The sequence below is a fragment of the Ctenopharyngodon idella genome, chromosome 17 (assembly GCF_019924925.1).
Source record: "Ctenopharyngodon idella isolate HZGC_01 chromosome 17, HZGC01, whole genome shotgun sequence".
Lineage (NCBI taxonomy): Eukaryota > Metazoa > Chordata > Actinopteri > Cypriniformes > Xenocyprididae > Ctenopharyngodon > Ctenopharyngodon idella.
Genome location: NC_067236.1, coordinates 33,707,283 through 33,722,318, shown reverse-complemented (window position 1 = coordinate 33,722,318; position 15,036 = coordinate 33,707,283). Strand labels below are relative to the sequence as shown.

Below are 15,036 nucleotides of genomic sequence, written 5' to 3'. Positions count from 1 at the left end.
AGAGAATCTTTAAGAAAGCCCCAGATGATTTCAATTTCAACAATATGAAACTGTATATCAATGGTCTATGAAACGGGTGTCTTTTCCAGTTTGATACAGTAAATATCAATCAAATTTTTACACGTTTTTGTAGTTCGTAAACATTCTACCATACAAATAACGTGACCCAAAGAGTGATCCATAAATGTACTCAACACATTCAACGTTTCTGAATCTCATCTCTGAGTTTGTTTGCTGTGTTTCCTCTAGGGCTCCATGTGTATCTACAAAGTCCCTGTATCAGATGAGGTGTATAGAGAAACGGGATTTGATTCCAACATGGGCATGTTCCAGAACATTCCACATAACGATCCGATTAACGTCCTCGTCCGGGTCTATGTCGTCAGGGTATGTAGTACCACAGACCTTAGAGCAGTGCATTGAGTCTTTTTCTGTTTGGCCATTTGAACAATTGTTATGTCTTTGTCTCAGGCAACAGATCTGCATCCCGCAGACATCAATGGGAAGGCCGACCCATATATCGCCATCAAGCTCGGAAAGTCAGACATCAAGGACAAAGAGAACTACATCTCTAAACAACTCAACCCTGTTTTTGGAAAGTTAGTACTGCTGATTAAAGTCTCCTCATTCATTACTAGATAATATTAATGCTAACATCAACTGCCTTCAAACTCCCAGGTCATTTGATATTGAAGCGACACTCCCAATGGATTCTACCCTCACTGTGTCCATCTACGATTGGGATTTGGTGGGAACCGATGACCTGATTGGGGAGACGAAGATTGACTTGGAGAACCGTTACTACAGCAAACACAGGGCAATATGTGGTATCAGCTCCGGCTATGCAATGTATGCAATTCTTCTTTTAAACACATTGACACTTGGTGACAACTGATGGGGTTGTGTTCAGAGGTGTTATTTTAGTATCATTTATTATAGTTTTTATTAACATTTTAATTAGTTTTTTTTTTGTTTGTTTCGTTTTTTTGTCTATAAAGTTCTATATTATTTGGATGCACTGAAATTTTGGCTACCAAAAATTTTTGGACAAAAAAGCTCTTTTCGGTTTTTAGCTGAAATAGTTTTGGAGGATCGTCACAGATGTTTAATTAGCACTTAATTAGGCATGTTTTGACTGTGTTTCATGCACACAATGTGGATAAGCTACAACAGTTAAACATGTCAGCTGTTTGGACACTAGCTCTGGATTGATAATATTAATTTCTCGATTTTAATCGGTAATGATATGGTTTCTTAAACTGCTGTAGCACCTCAGTTCAAGTGACAGCACGGATCATTACTACTAGTTACAGCACAAAATAAACATGGGTGAACATCAGAAACAATCAGCGTTTCAACTGGAGAAAGATGTCAATAAAACAGCTTGGAGACTAGACTGTCATTTAACATCATTTACCTCAAGAAAGTTATTCAGTGTCCATAAACTCGTTAGTTAGCTGGAAAAAAGTAAGTCTAGAGAAGAGCATTTTGCTAAATAAATAAATATTTATTATATTTTTACTTAACCTGTTAGTGATGTCTTCATTAGCCTATTTATGGTTTGAATAAATCTGTCATGAAAACAAAGTTTATTGTTGTTTAAATGTTTATTTCACCAACAAACAATTTGCAAAGAACTGTATCCAAATTCAATATATATATATATATATAAATACTCGATGAAACTCAGTTATACTAAAATAACACTGTAATAAATCTTATAAATCACTTATAAGCATTATTATGAATGGGAAAATGTCATGATCTGAGGTAGCTAGAAGGTAACAATATTGCTTCATAAAAAGGATGGATGGATAAAACTTTCCCTACTGTTTTTCTTTTAGTCATGGCTATAATGTGTGGAGAGACCCATTGAAGCCAACGCAAATCCTTGCCAAACTCTGCAAAGATGGAAAAATGGATCCGCCCCAGTACGGCCCAGGAGGAAGAGTGAAAGTTGCGAACAGAGTTTACACAGGACCAACTGAACTTGAGGATGAAAATGGTATGTACGTTTTCACAAAGCATTTCGAAAGGGAACAAGTATAATGGTGGTCATCTTGGTAGATTAGCAACAATCACCTTGAGTTCCCATCGGAGAGCAGCACATCAGAACAAATGCACATACTTTTCTACGGCAGGACTGAAGAAACAGACGGACGAGCACCTGGCTCTGGCTGTACTAAACCGCTGGGAAGAAATTCCACGAATAGGCTGCAAGCTGGTTCCAGAGCACGTGGAGACAAGGTCTCTCCTGAATCCTGATAAACCTGGGATTGAGCAGGTCAGGAATAATGTCCCAAAAGCATCGCTGTCAGATAACGAAATGACGATAATGAACCGTTAGTGAATATGAGTGCTTGTGATGTAGGGGAGAATTGAGATGTGGGTGGACATGTTCCCGAAGGATATGCCTGCACCGGGACCAGCTATTGATATTTCACCTAGGAAGCCAAAGAAGTAGGAAGCACTTGGTGAAAGTTTTTGGCCAAATACAGAATATTTTATACTCAAAATACATTTTCGTCATTGACAGATTTGAGCTCAGGGTGATCGTGTGGAACACAGATGAAGTCGTTCTGGAGGACGATGACATTTTCACAGGGGAAAAATCGAGTGACATATTTGTTAGAGGGTACGGGATCTTTTTCTCTTTTTTTCTCTGAAAAAAATAAAAGAGCTGACTGTGACTTTTTATTCATAATTTTGAATTTATTTCTTGCTATTCTGACTTTTTTTCTCAGAATTGCAAGAAAAAAGTCTTAATTGTTAGATATAAACTCACAATTACATGTTTTAATTGCGAGTTTACAGCTCACAATTCTGACTTTACTTTTGAATTGTGAGAAAAAAATTAATTGCGAGAAATAAAGTCAGAATTGCGAGATATAAACTCCTAATTAAAAAAGCTAATTGTGAGCTTGTACATAACAATTAACTTTAACTTTTTTCTCGAAATTCCAAATTTTTATCTTACAATTCTTACTTTTTTCTCATAATTGCACATTTATATCTCACAATTCTCACTTTATTTAATGCTATTCTTGCCTTATTCTCAGAATTGTGAAATATAAACTCTATAAAAGTCACGTGATTCTTCAGAAATATATATAGCGTTTGTGATCAGAAGGGTACCAACTAACTGTACCATCACTATGCAACTTGTGACCAACAGATGGCTGAAAGGCCAACAAGAAGACAAGCAGGACACAGACGTCCACTATCACTCGCTGACCGGAGAGGGCAATTTCAACTGGCGCTTTATTTATCCCTTCGACTACCTACAGGCCGAAGAGAAGATCGTCATCTCAAAGAAAGAGTCCATGTTTTCTTGGGATGAGACTGAGTATAAAATTCCTGCCCGACTGAATTTGCAAGTGTGGGACGCAGATCATTTCTCTGCAGACGACTTCTTGGGTGTGCTGTTGTGTTTTAATCTGTGAAGTCATTTTATATTCAGGCTCAGTCTTAATGGCCTTCATTCATATGGTCACATGTGTGTTTCAGGTGCAATCGAACTTGACCTGAATCGATTTCCTCGAGGTGCAAAGACAGCAAAGCAGTGCTCCATTGACATGGTCCTTAATGAGCAAGATATGCCCATGGTCAACCTCTTCAAACAGAAGAGAATTAAAGGCTGGTGGCCGTTTGTGGCACGAGATGAAAATGATGAGTTGGAAATTACAGTAAGTGACCTGCAAATAAATATAATAACACTAGTGATAAGAGAAACAAAGCTGTTTTAAACTTTGAGTCAACTGAACCAATTACTTCGCAAAATGATGCCTGCTTGTCAAAACGTTGTAAATCAATTGAGCATCAAATATTATATCATATTAGAATGATTTCTGAAGGATCATGTGACACTGAAGACTGGAATAATGATGCTGAAAATTCAGCTTGTGTATGCCAATGTAACCAGTCCTACCATTAACAAGGACGCTAAAAACCGCAGCCTCTAGTATCAGTCGCTAGTGCGCTTCAAGAGGCCAAGGGAGTGGAGTTTACACACACACAGCTCTAACTGGCTAACATCCGTTACACCAAGACATACACAAACATGTGTCAGTGAGCATCTAAGCTGTGGCTGCACAAACAGACATACATGAATCCAGATATAGCAGATATAGACAGGTGGTGCTGGGGAGGAGGAGGGTGAAAGTGATGTAAACACAATGAACTTACATTGACACTAGGACTAGTCTATTTAAATGCATGCAAGTTCATTGGCTTACACATCAGGACCCATCACACGAGGTAGTTGGCTGGTAGATTTCACATGAAGTATGACTACTATATGTGCAATATTCCAAAATTGAAAAATTTTCCCCTCCATGCTTTCAAATTCCAAATCTTACACTTCTGCATATTCTGCATAACTCAGTTGCATGATACACAACATTCTGAACAACAACGCAAACCATATGGACTACAGTAATGATATTTTTTTTTAATTTTTGGAGCCTGGTAGTAAAAATCATCTTTCAACTGTGTTTTGAACATTTGTGTTCAGTAAAAGAAAGAAAATCATACAAATTGTAAACGCATCAGAGTGAGTAAATCACTTTTTTTTTTTGCATGATGTTAACCTGTGAATGATAAAATGTTACTCCTAAAACAGCATTTTTTGCTCAGCTCTGATGTTTAGTTTAATGGGTTTTTTATCCCTTAAGGGAAAAGTAGAAGCAGAGCTTCACCTGCTGACAGGTGAGGAGGCAGAGAAGAGTCCTGTTGGCGAAGGACGCAATGAACCAGAGCCTCTAGAGAAACCAAAGTAAGATCAGCATTTACACCAACTTTTACATCTACCTTCAATATTTCAGTCATTTGCCACTGACAATTTTCACTTTCACTAGCTTAAAACTTTTTGTTTGTTGAACTACACATTATACATCACTTTATACTTATAATGCTGAAATATACTATCATACAATTTTTTAAAAGAGATTTTTTACAACATCCCCCACCCCCAAAGAAAGCAGTCATTATAGTTTGTCAATCGCAAAGGTTTGATGGGTTTTGACTGATTGATTTTGATGAGCTAAAACATTATGTATGACCAGTCACAGGTGAAGCAAATATCGTTGATCATCTTCTAACAGGGCCACATATTAAGGTCTGGTTAGATTAGATGGTCAGCAAACAATCAGTTCTTGTAATAATCATGTTGGATGCAGGATAAATGTGCAGGAATAAAGATCTGAGCGACTTTGACTGGGCCAGAAACGGCAAGGCTTGTGTGTTGCTCCCAGTCAGTGGTGAGAATTTACTAACAGTGTCCAAGGAGGGACAAACCACAAACCACCAACAGGGCGTTGGGCGCCCAAGGCTCATCGATGCACAAGGCCACAAAGGCTATCCCGTCTGGTCCGAGCCAGCAGAAGGTCTACTGTGGCACAAGTCACACAATATTTTAATGATGGTTATGGGAGGAATGTGTCACAACAATTAGAGTGCCTATGATGACCCCGTCCACCATTGACAGCACCTACAACGGGCATGAGCGTTGGAACTGGACCTTGGAGCAGTGGAAGAAGGTCGCCTGGTCCGATGAGTCCCATTTTCTTTTACATCACGTGGACGGCCGTGTGTGTGTGCTGTATTTAGCTGGGGAAGTGATGCACCAGGATCACTGTGGGATGATGACAAGCTGGTGGAGGGAGTGTGATGCTCTGGCCAATGTTCTGCTGGGAACCCTGGGTCCGGGCATGTGTCACCAACCTAAACATTGTTGCAGACCAGGTACACCCTTCATGACAGTGGTGTTCCCTGGTGGAATCCTTTCATCAGGATAATGCACCCTGCCACACTGCACTCATTGTTTAGGAATAGTTTGAGGAAAATGAAGAGATCAAGGTGTTGCCCTGGCCTCCAAATTCCCCAGATCTCAATCCATCTGTGGGATGTGCTGGACCTACAAGTTTGATCCTCGGTGGCTTCACCTCACAACCTACAGGACTTGAAGGATCTGTTGCTCATGTCTTGGTGCCAGAAACCACAGGACACCTTCAGGGCTCTTGTAGAGTCTAGGCTTCGTGGGTCGGCGGTGTTTTGGCAACACGCGGAGGACCAACAGCATGTTAGGCAGGCGGACATAATGTTTTGGCTCATCTGTGTATATGTTAGATTAATGTTTTCCTGTTTTTAGCATTCATCATCATCAAGTCGCATGAGCAGCTATGGCTCGTAGCCCCGATCTCGTCATGCGAAATGAATGACCACGGCCAATGGCAAGGTTCCATTCATTTAGGAGGGAGGAGATGGATCCGCCCCCAATCTGACAAGAGCGACCAGGTGGTCTGCTTCAGCTGGTGGGAGAATGTCTTTTCAGTGTGGCAGGCAACAGTGCTGGCTAGGTCGCCATGGGCAGGAGTATGACTTTCAAGCCGGGCCATGTCCAAACAGAGCCATGTGGCCACAAGTAATTATGTCTGTGATTGTTGACAGACCGGTGCGTAGGGTGACAGACGCATTTGTCATAAGGTCGAACCAGCAAACACAAAGAATTTGACGTTGGCAGCACATATGAAATGACTGTAGTCTTTTGGCATCTTGCAGTTGAAGAGTCCAAGTCTCGGAACCGTACAGAAGGATTGGCAACATGCAGGTAGAATAGAGCCGGAGTTTTGTACTAAGCTGGGTCTTCTGTTGACACCAAAGGTTCTGAAAAGGCCTCATTGCTGAAGCAGCCAGACTGATTCGACGTGCAGCCGTGCACCTTCCATCTGAGTTTATTGTGAACTGTGACATTTTCCACCTGCTGACCCCAGACAGTGGTATTCCCAATATTGGATCCACTGCCCAAGCTCTGCAGTTTGTTTTTTTGCCATGATATGTGTAGGCCCAGGTGGGAAGCCTTTCGCCTGAGATGCTCAAGAGATGTTGCCAGTTTTGATGCAGACTCATCTAGCAACAAGACATCATCTGCATAGTCTAGGTCAGTGAAGTCATGTTCTGGCAGCTTAACAACCTTCCGTGATGCTATTTGCTCAATGATCCAATCCATGGCTCTGCAGAAAAGTGCTGAAGCCAGAACACAGCCCTGCCTGACTCCGGAGGTGGTTGTGATTTCCTCAGAAAGTGAGCCGTTAACCCTCGCTCTGGCAGTAGTGCCTGAATGGAGGTCCTTAATGAGATCTAGCAGGAAAGTTGGTATACCGATGCCCCGCAGTGCGCTCCACAGTGCTTGACGATCCACCGAGTCACCTGCTGCCTTAAAATTGACATAGGCTACTATGAGTGGACGGATGAACTTGCGGTGTATTTCTGATAGAAACGAGGATAACGTCTGTTGTAGATCTGCCTGAAGTAAAACCTGATTGAATCCTTGCTAACAGGACGTGAGCTTTCCTGGAACTGACAAAAGTGTGATGGATCTATAACTGAAACATTCATTCCCTTGGCCCCTTACCCTTGTACAGAGCCACAATAATTCCTTCTTTCCACTGAGCAGGAACATGCCTAGAAGACCACACCCACAAAAACAATTTTTTGGAGAGCTTTGCTAACAGAGTTGATGGCGCATTTCAGTTGTTCTGGTGGAATTCCGTCTGGGCCAGCAGCACAGCCACGACTCAGCTTTTGAATAACTGTGTGGACCTCATCCAGTGTTAGAGTGCCAGGTGATATACTTGGATCATCGAGAGCTGAATCAGTAGTCAAATCCAAACAATGGTATAGCTGGTGGGTGATTGGGTGCATTTGAGAAGTATTCTCGCCAGCGATGCAGGATATCGGATTGACTAGAGCATATTGAGCCATCTGCTCTAAGGATCGGGGTGGTGCCTTGAGTCCCACGTGAACACTGTATCTTGCTGATGGTCCTGTATGCTGCCTTTAAATTGTTCTGATGTAGCCCATCCTCCGACTCATTTGCTAGGGACTGGTAATATGCTTCACAGTAGTGTTTTGCCTTGGCCCTAAAGATACCCTGGAGCCACTCTGCCTTGTCACTGGCTAAACAGACTCGAGCTTTCGCATCAATTGTATCCATTGCTTCATGGGATAGCCACGGTTTCCGATGAGATCTTCTGTAGCCAATGATGTCTTTGGCAACTGTGCGGATAGTATCGCCGATTGTTGCCCATGCAATCTCAACATCCTCTGATAGGTCATCCAGCACTAAGAAATTATTCTTGATGGTGACATTATAGTGCTGGGCCATCTCGAGGCTGTCTGTCAGCATCTGCACATTGAATGTTGGCTGTGGCTTATGCTTGTATATGGGTCTAAAAGGGATTGCAATAAGAGGGCGTTAATCGCTATTTGCTGGCGTCTCAGAAAACTTGGTAAGATCTAACAATACCGAGCGGTCGTGCCAGGATGTGATCCAGTTCCTTCCTTGTGCGGCTATCATTGGATATCCATGTAAACCTGTGGATATTTCATCTTCGAAACCACAACCTAGTGGCCATTATGCCCTCGGAGGAACATAGAGAAAGAAGACGGCCTGAATTGTCATTTGTAGGACCCACACCGAATGGTCAGACATCATCTTCGAAGCCAGCAGTCCGTGGCCCTGGGTTTGCATTCATGTCGCCAAGAATGAGCAGTTTGCCGTGTTTTGCCAATGACTGTATTGTGGAAGCCAGCTGATGGTAGAAACTGTCCTGGCATCAGCATCCTCTGTTGGGGTGTAGGCGACTATAAGTGAGAGTTGTCCCCGCCGATGGAGAAGCCGTGCATACAGGAGTCTCGCAGAACTAATGCCACTACCTTTGTGTGATCCATATCGCACGAGAGCAGTATGGTAGCGCCATTGACCATTCGCTGCTCATGGCCTGACAGCCACGCCTTGGTGATACCGGCTATGGTGATGTTATACTTAGCCAGTTCATTGACAAGTGCCACCTGGTAACCAGACCGTTCAGGGTGATGATGTTCCAGGTCGCAAAGTGGGTAACTGATTGCAAATCGACTTTTGGAGCTCTCTGTTCAACCTTCGTCCGAGAACTGACATCCCAAGAAGGACTTGAGACAGTCCTCTTCATAAAGGTGCGATCTTGCAGCATTGATTGAAGAGTAAAATAAATCTAATAAATAAATAAATAAATGAACAAATAAATAATAAATAAGTAGAAATATGCAAAAAAGCCTAAAATATGGCCTTGCATATCCTGATTTAAAGGGAATCTCTCCTGTCATTAATACCTTCCAGAAAATGAATGATACTCCACCTTACATTAACATGCGTGTCCTATTTTTTTAACAAAATTAGAATCATACCCCTTTCAGGTTTCAAATGATAGATCCCATTTTCCTTCATTTGTCACAAAATCTCTAAAACATGCTGTATTTAAGTAAATTCTGTCTCCCCAGATATCAGCCTGGTACGAAGTTTGAAGCATTTGATTATGATGTACTTTAATACCGTTGCCTAACCCTGACCCTAACCTTCTACCCAGAAACTTTGAGAAGATGTTGCCAATTTAAATAAATTCACTTTACATTCCAGTTTATTTGTAAACCTGATTCTTAAATACTGTTAAGGAGGTAAGTTCATACAGGAATCTGGGGCCTTATTTATAAAATGTTGCGCAGAAACTGTCCTAAATTTGATCTTACGATCATTTTTCCGATGTGCGTACTTGTGATTCATAGAATAAACGTACACACAGAAGACGAGCGTACGCCTCTCTTTCAGATGTGAAATCTATAAATCGCAAATGATCTTGAACTTTTAAACGACACCTAATTAACGTTATTTACATTTAAAAGATCACCAGTCATTGTCCAAATCCTTGGCGAGCTGCAAAAATAGCTTAGATTTCCAAATCTGACCAGGAAAAGTGCGTATGTCTGCTCAGACCCTGATGTGGCTCTAAGCACTTTTCCACATCAAAGACCATTTTTATAAATATGAGCGTTGGCATGGATTTAAGCGTACACACACTCTAAGATCAAATCTGTGCGTACGCACGCTGTATAAGTGAGGCCCCTGGTTACTATATAATGTATCTTGTGATCAGAACAGACATGGAATCTCATATGTTATGATTTGGATTGTTTTTGTTATGTGGGTCAGCAAAAGGGTTTTATTGGCAGTCAGTATAATGACAAAAAAAAAAAAAAAAAGAATGTTAAAGCTAATATGTGCTTGTTTTCAATTTTTATATCCATTGACAAAACTTTCAATAAATTTTGGGCAAAATGGACAAATCTGAATATTTATCAAATGACACTAAACGTGTGGACAGTGTTAACTGTCTGTGCATCATAAATATTATATAATATATAAATAATAATAATAATAATAATAATATATAAAAAGTTTTTTTTTTTTTCCAGTAACAATAAGAAAATAAGAAATTTTACATCAGAGAATCATTCAAAGAAACATCCGTCCCCGGTTTCACAGACAAGGCTTAAGTCTAGTCCCAGACTAAAATGTTTTAACTGAAGTAACTTGCACTAACATATCTTGAAATATATCAGTGCCATTGTTTCGTCTCAAGATTCACACCAGTAATGTTTTTTTCTGAGGCACGTTTATAAAAGCTACTTAAATGTCTTAAGTGAACAAAGGCCTAATCCTGTGAAAACCTGTCTGTGAAACCGGGCCGATGTACTTAAATCACTTTAACTGAATTAAACATTTCAAGGGGAGCTGTCTGTGTTGATAAACCATTTGGTTATGCTATTTACAGAAACAATATAATAATAGAAATAATAAATCCCCCATTAAACATGTCTGAATAAATTGAGAATAAATCCCAGAGCATAATGACAGCTAAAGTTCGCCCTCTGCTGTGCCGCAGACTTTTACCATGAGTTTTTCTTTGTCCCACCAGCCGTCCTGACACAACCTTCCTGTGGTTCCTTAGTCCTCTAAAGGCAATCCGCCATCTCGTCTGCAACCAATACAAGTGGCTAGTCATCAAAATCGTGTTGGCGCTGTTGATATTAGCAATGCTGGGCTTGTTTCTGTACAGTATGCCAGGTTACATGGTGAAAAAGCTTCTAGGTGCTTGAAAAGCTTTCCCAAAGCCTGCAATATTTGATATTATTTCATTATTTCACCTGGAATGATGTATTTGTTTGTTGAAGTCATTTGTTAAAAATCATTACTGTTTTAATGGGCAAAGCCCAACTGAGAACAAAGTTCATCAAACTCTGACTTTTTTGGGAAACGCTATAAAAGCATTTGCAGTTTTGGCTTTTCAAATTTTAAGTGTTACTTTCCATCCATAGTTGTTAGCTGTTTGTGTTTCAAAAAACGTACAAAATCTACAAACATGTAGTTGTCTCATTTGTCTGCATAGCCAATGCTGATGTAAAATGTTTTTTTGTTTTTTTTATCAATTCATTTGTTTTGGGGCTTATCAGATTGTTGGAAGTTATTTCTTCACTGAAAGATGTGTTATTGTGTGCTTTGGCTGCTACTAATAAATCAACAATAAAAAAAAAATAAAAAAACGAAATGAAACGTGCATTTTATTTATTAACATTTGGTTAAAATCTTGCCACTTTTCATGCTACATTTTCTGCACATATACTCAAATCAATCCAATCGTGAATTACCAATATTTTGCAATAAACAGGCACATTTAAAATCCATTTGTAAGCATAAATTGAACAGCCATCTTTGTATTCCATTAGAGATTCAACACTCAGGTTTTGTTGAACAGCTACTCAAACACTCGAGCCCGTGCATGAGCACTAATGTGCACCATTACACATGAAGGCATTAATTACTCCTCTGAACCTGCCAAAAGTGCATGCCATCAGTGAGACATGTAAAAATTGTCTATGTCCACAATATTTAAAAGCTTGTTCAATGGTTTTGTCCCACCAGCCGCCCTGACATTGCATTGCTGTGGTTCCTTAGCCCGCTAAAGGCCATCCGCCATCTCATCTGCAACCAATACAAGTGGCTGGTCATCAAAATCGTGTTGGCACTGTTGATATTAGCAATGCTGGGCTTGTTTCTGTACAATATGCCAGGTTACATGGTGAAAAAGCTTCTAGGTGCTTGAAAAGCTTTCCCAATGCCTGCAATATATATTACTTCAGTGTTATTTCACCTGGAATGATGTATGTTTGTTTGTTGAAGTATATATACTTATTTTGTTAAAAAATCATTACTGCATTAATGGGCAAAGGCCAACTGAGAACATAAAGTTCATACATTTTTGGGAATATTTGCAGTTTTGGCTTTTCAAATTTTAAGTGTTACTTTCCAACCATAGTTGTTAACTCTGTGTTTCAGAAAACATACACAATCTAAAAACATGTAGTGGTCTCATTTCTTCTGCATGTCCAGTGCTGATGTAAAATGTTTTTTTTTTTATATCCATTCGTTTCTGGGGTTATCAGAATGTTGGAAGTTATGTCTTCACTGAAAAATGTGTTATTGTGTGCTTTGGCTGCTACTAATAAATCAATAATAAAAAACGAAACATGCATTTTATTTATTAACAGTTGGCGAAAATCATTTCATGCTACATTTTCTGCACCTATACTCGAGAACCAACTCCTGTCTATTCAATATTTTACAATAAACAGGCACATTTAAAATCCATTTGTGAGCATAAATTGAACAGCCATCTTTGTTCTCCATTAGTGATTCAACACTCAAGTTCTAGGCGGTTTCATTGAACAGCTACTCGAGCCCGTGCATTAGCACTAACGTGCACTATTACACATGAAGACATTTTAATTATTGCTTTGAACCTGCCAATAGTGCATGCCATCAATGAGACAAATGTAAAAATCATCAATGTTCACAATTTTTAAAAGCTTGTTCAATGGTTTTGTCCCACCAGCCGCCCTGACATTGCATTGCTGTGGTTCCTTAGCCCGCTAAAGGCCATCCGCCATCTCGTCTGCAACCAATACAAGTGGCTGGTCATCAAAATTGTGTTGGCACTGTTGCTTCTGGCCATTCTGGCACTGTTCCTCTACAGTATGCCTGGCTATATGGCCAAGAAACTCCTGGGGGTCTGAGAGGAGAAAACAGTAGATTCATTTAGTAGCTTAATGGAATACTTCGCCCAAAAATGAAAATGATCCCATGATTTACTCACCCTCAAGCCATCCTAGGTGTACATGACTTTCTTCTTTCTGATGAACACAATCAGAGATATATAAAAAAAAAAAAAAAAAAAAAAAAAATCCTGGCTTTTTCAAGCTTTATAATGGCAGTGAATGGTGCCATTTTTTGGAAGCCCAAAAAAGTGCATCCAACCATCATAAGAGAATATACGGCTCCAGGGGGTTAATAAAGGCCTTCTGAAGTGAAGCGATGGGTTTTTGTAAGAAAAATATCCATATTTATAACTTTAGAAACTAGAATCGCTGGCTTCCATCCGTGAGTTGATTCCAGTGGAAGAGTGACCTCTGACCCAATGCATGATGTATTGATGAATGCAGAAGGGCAGAGGATAGAGCAAAACAAAACACCGGTCACAAAATGAGTCTAAAATGAGAAAATGAGAGGAGCTTGAGTTTGTTGCCCAGCCCTATTTGTTTAAACCATAAGAAGTGTCTACTCGTACGCCGGAACTCAACTCTCTCGTGAACACACATACAGCTGTTACCAGAAGCTAGTGATTATAGTCTATAAAGATATAAATATGGATATTTTCTTACATAAATGCATCGCTTTGCTTCAGAAGACCTTTATTAACTCTGATTGTGTTCGTCTGAAAGAAGAAAGTCATATACACCTAGGATGGCTTGAGGGTGAGTAAATCATGGGATAATTTTTGGGTGAACTATCCCTTTAATCTCTTCTACATCCTACGTTTGAAATGCATTAATTGAAACATGATTTGTATGTCTGCATTCGGCAAAATAAAGACATCAGTTAACAGTCTTTTGTCTTTCATTGGCACATTGCGCTCATTGTTTTAGGTTGGTGTGAGTTTAGAGAATGTCTTATTTTCAGTGGAGAAACTTTATCATACACACTTTAGCCTTTCATAAGTTTGTTACAAAATTGCAGTTTGTAACAATAAAAGAGATGTTATTACCATTAATGAATAAGTGAATAAAGTACAGTTTTAAACAATGTATTTATTTTATTTTGTATAAGCTCAACTGTATCACTGTAAACTCCCCTAAATCTGTCTTAAAGTCCCCCTGTGGTGAAAATCAAGTTTTTAATGTTGTTTATATATCTATGTGGTGTTTTTAATATGCTTTAAGACAAACCATGTGCAAATTCATCAGTCAACACCATTGCTGAGTATTTTCTCTTTAAAATTGCGGTGATCTAAAGACAGTCTCAAACCCGCGGTCAGAAATCGCTGGTGTTTCTGACGTCACAAACTATCTTGTAACCAATCACGTCAACGTGTGGGCGGGCTTTAGCATATCATTAACTATGCCATGAAGCAGGGGGTTCTCAAGAGTAGCCAGGTATATTTTTCTGCTGATATGAAAAATCGTGTAGATTTAGCAATATAGCGGGTGAATTACGTATATGATGTATATATTACGATGTTATGATGAACTTTCTCCAGACATTCTAAGTTGTTCAAAGTGTTTCTAAGGATACTGATTTGCAGAAGACAGACTGAGATGGAAAACAGGAACATGGTTTGTTAACACATTATTAGCTGTTTGATAACGTAGTTAAGCAAAAGGCTAATCATATTAATTACCGTTATATGTCTGACATTGTAAATACCATTGTGCAGCGTTTACTACAGTAAAGTTGAGTGAGTGGATCAGGTATAGAGGGTATGCATTGACGTCACTTTCCCACCGGCACTCTCTCTCTCAGCCGGACCGAGTGGCAAAAGAGCTGCTGCATGACTGGATTTAATAGGGGAAACTGCGAAAACGCAAGTAAAACAAACGATTTCACTAAAGGTTGGGCTCGATAGTGTTCCTTACAACTTGTCAAAGAAACCTAATCCATGGATATTGACATGCAGCCAGGAACTGTATTTCCTGACATTTGTATGTGCCTGATTTTGACGCCGGGGAAATACATAAAGCAAATTTGCCTGTGAACACTTCATATAAATACAATATAGGTGTTATACATACTGTACATCATCCAGTCCTAAAAATTGTATAGTTTTTGTC

The 15,036-nt window shown here is 39.7% G+C and overlaps 1 protein-coding gene across 1 annotated transcript in view; it reads left to right on the top strand.

Annotated features, from left to right (window-relative positions):
* Positions 1-13,568, top strand: part of LOC127498036 (otoferlin) — a 40,149-nt gene extending 26,581 nt beyond the window's left edge. Inside the window, exons 31-41 of the mRNA XM_051866895.1 lie at positions 250-387; positions 472-599; positions 679-849; positions 1,845-2,005; positions 2,142-2,284; positions 2,372-2,460; positions 2,537-2,635; positions 3,176-3,417; positions 3,508-3,686; positions 4,674-4,774; positions 10,791-13,568. Coding sequence (XP_051722855.1) covers positions 250-387; positions 472-599; positions 679-849; positions 1,845-2,005; positions 2,142-2,284; positions 2,372-2,460; positions 2,537-2,635; positions 3,176-3,417; positions 3,508-3,686; positions 4,674-4,774; positions 10,791-10,971 — 1,632 coding nt within the window. The 3' untranslated portion in view covers positions 10,972-13,568. The remainder of the gene's footprint in view (positions 1-249; positions 388-471; positions 600-678; positions 850-1,844; positions 2,006-2,141; positions 2,285-2,371; positions 2,461-2,536; positions 2,636-3,175; positions 3,418-3,507; positions 3,687-4,673; positions 4,775-10,790) is intronic.
* The last annotated feature ends 1,468 nt before the right edge of the window (positions 13,569-15,036 follow it).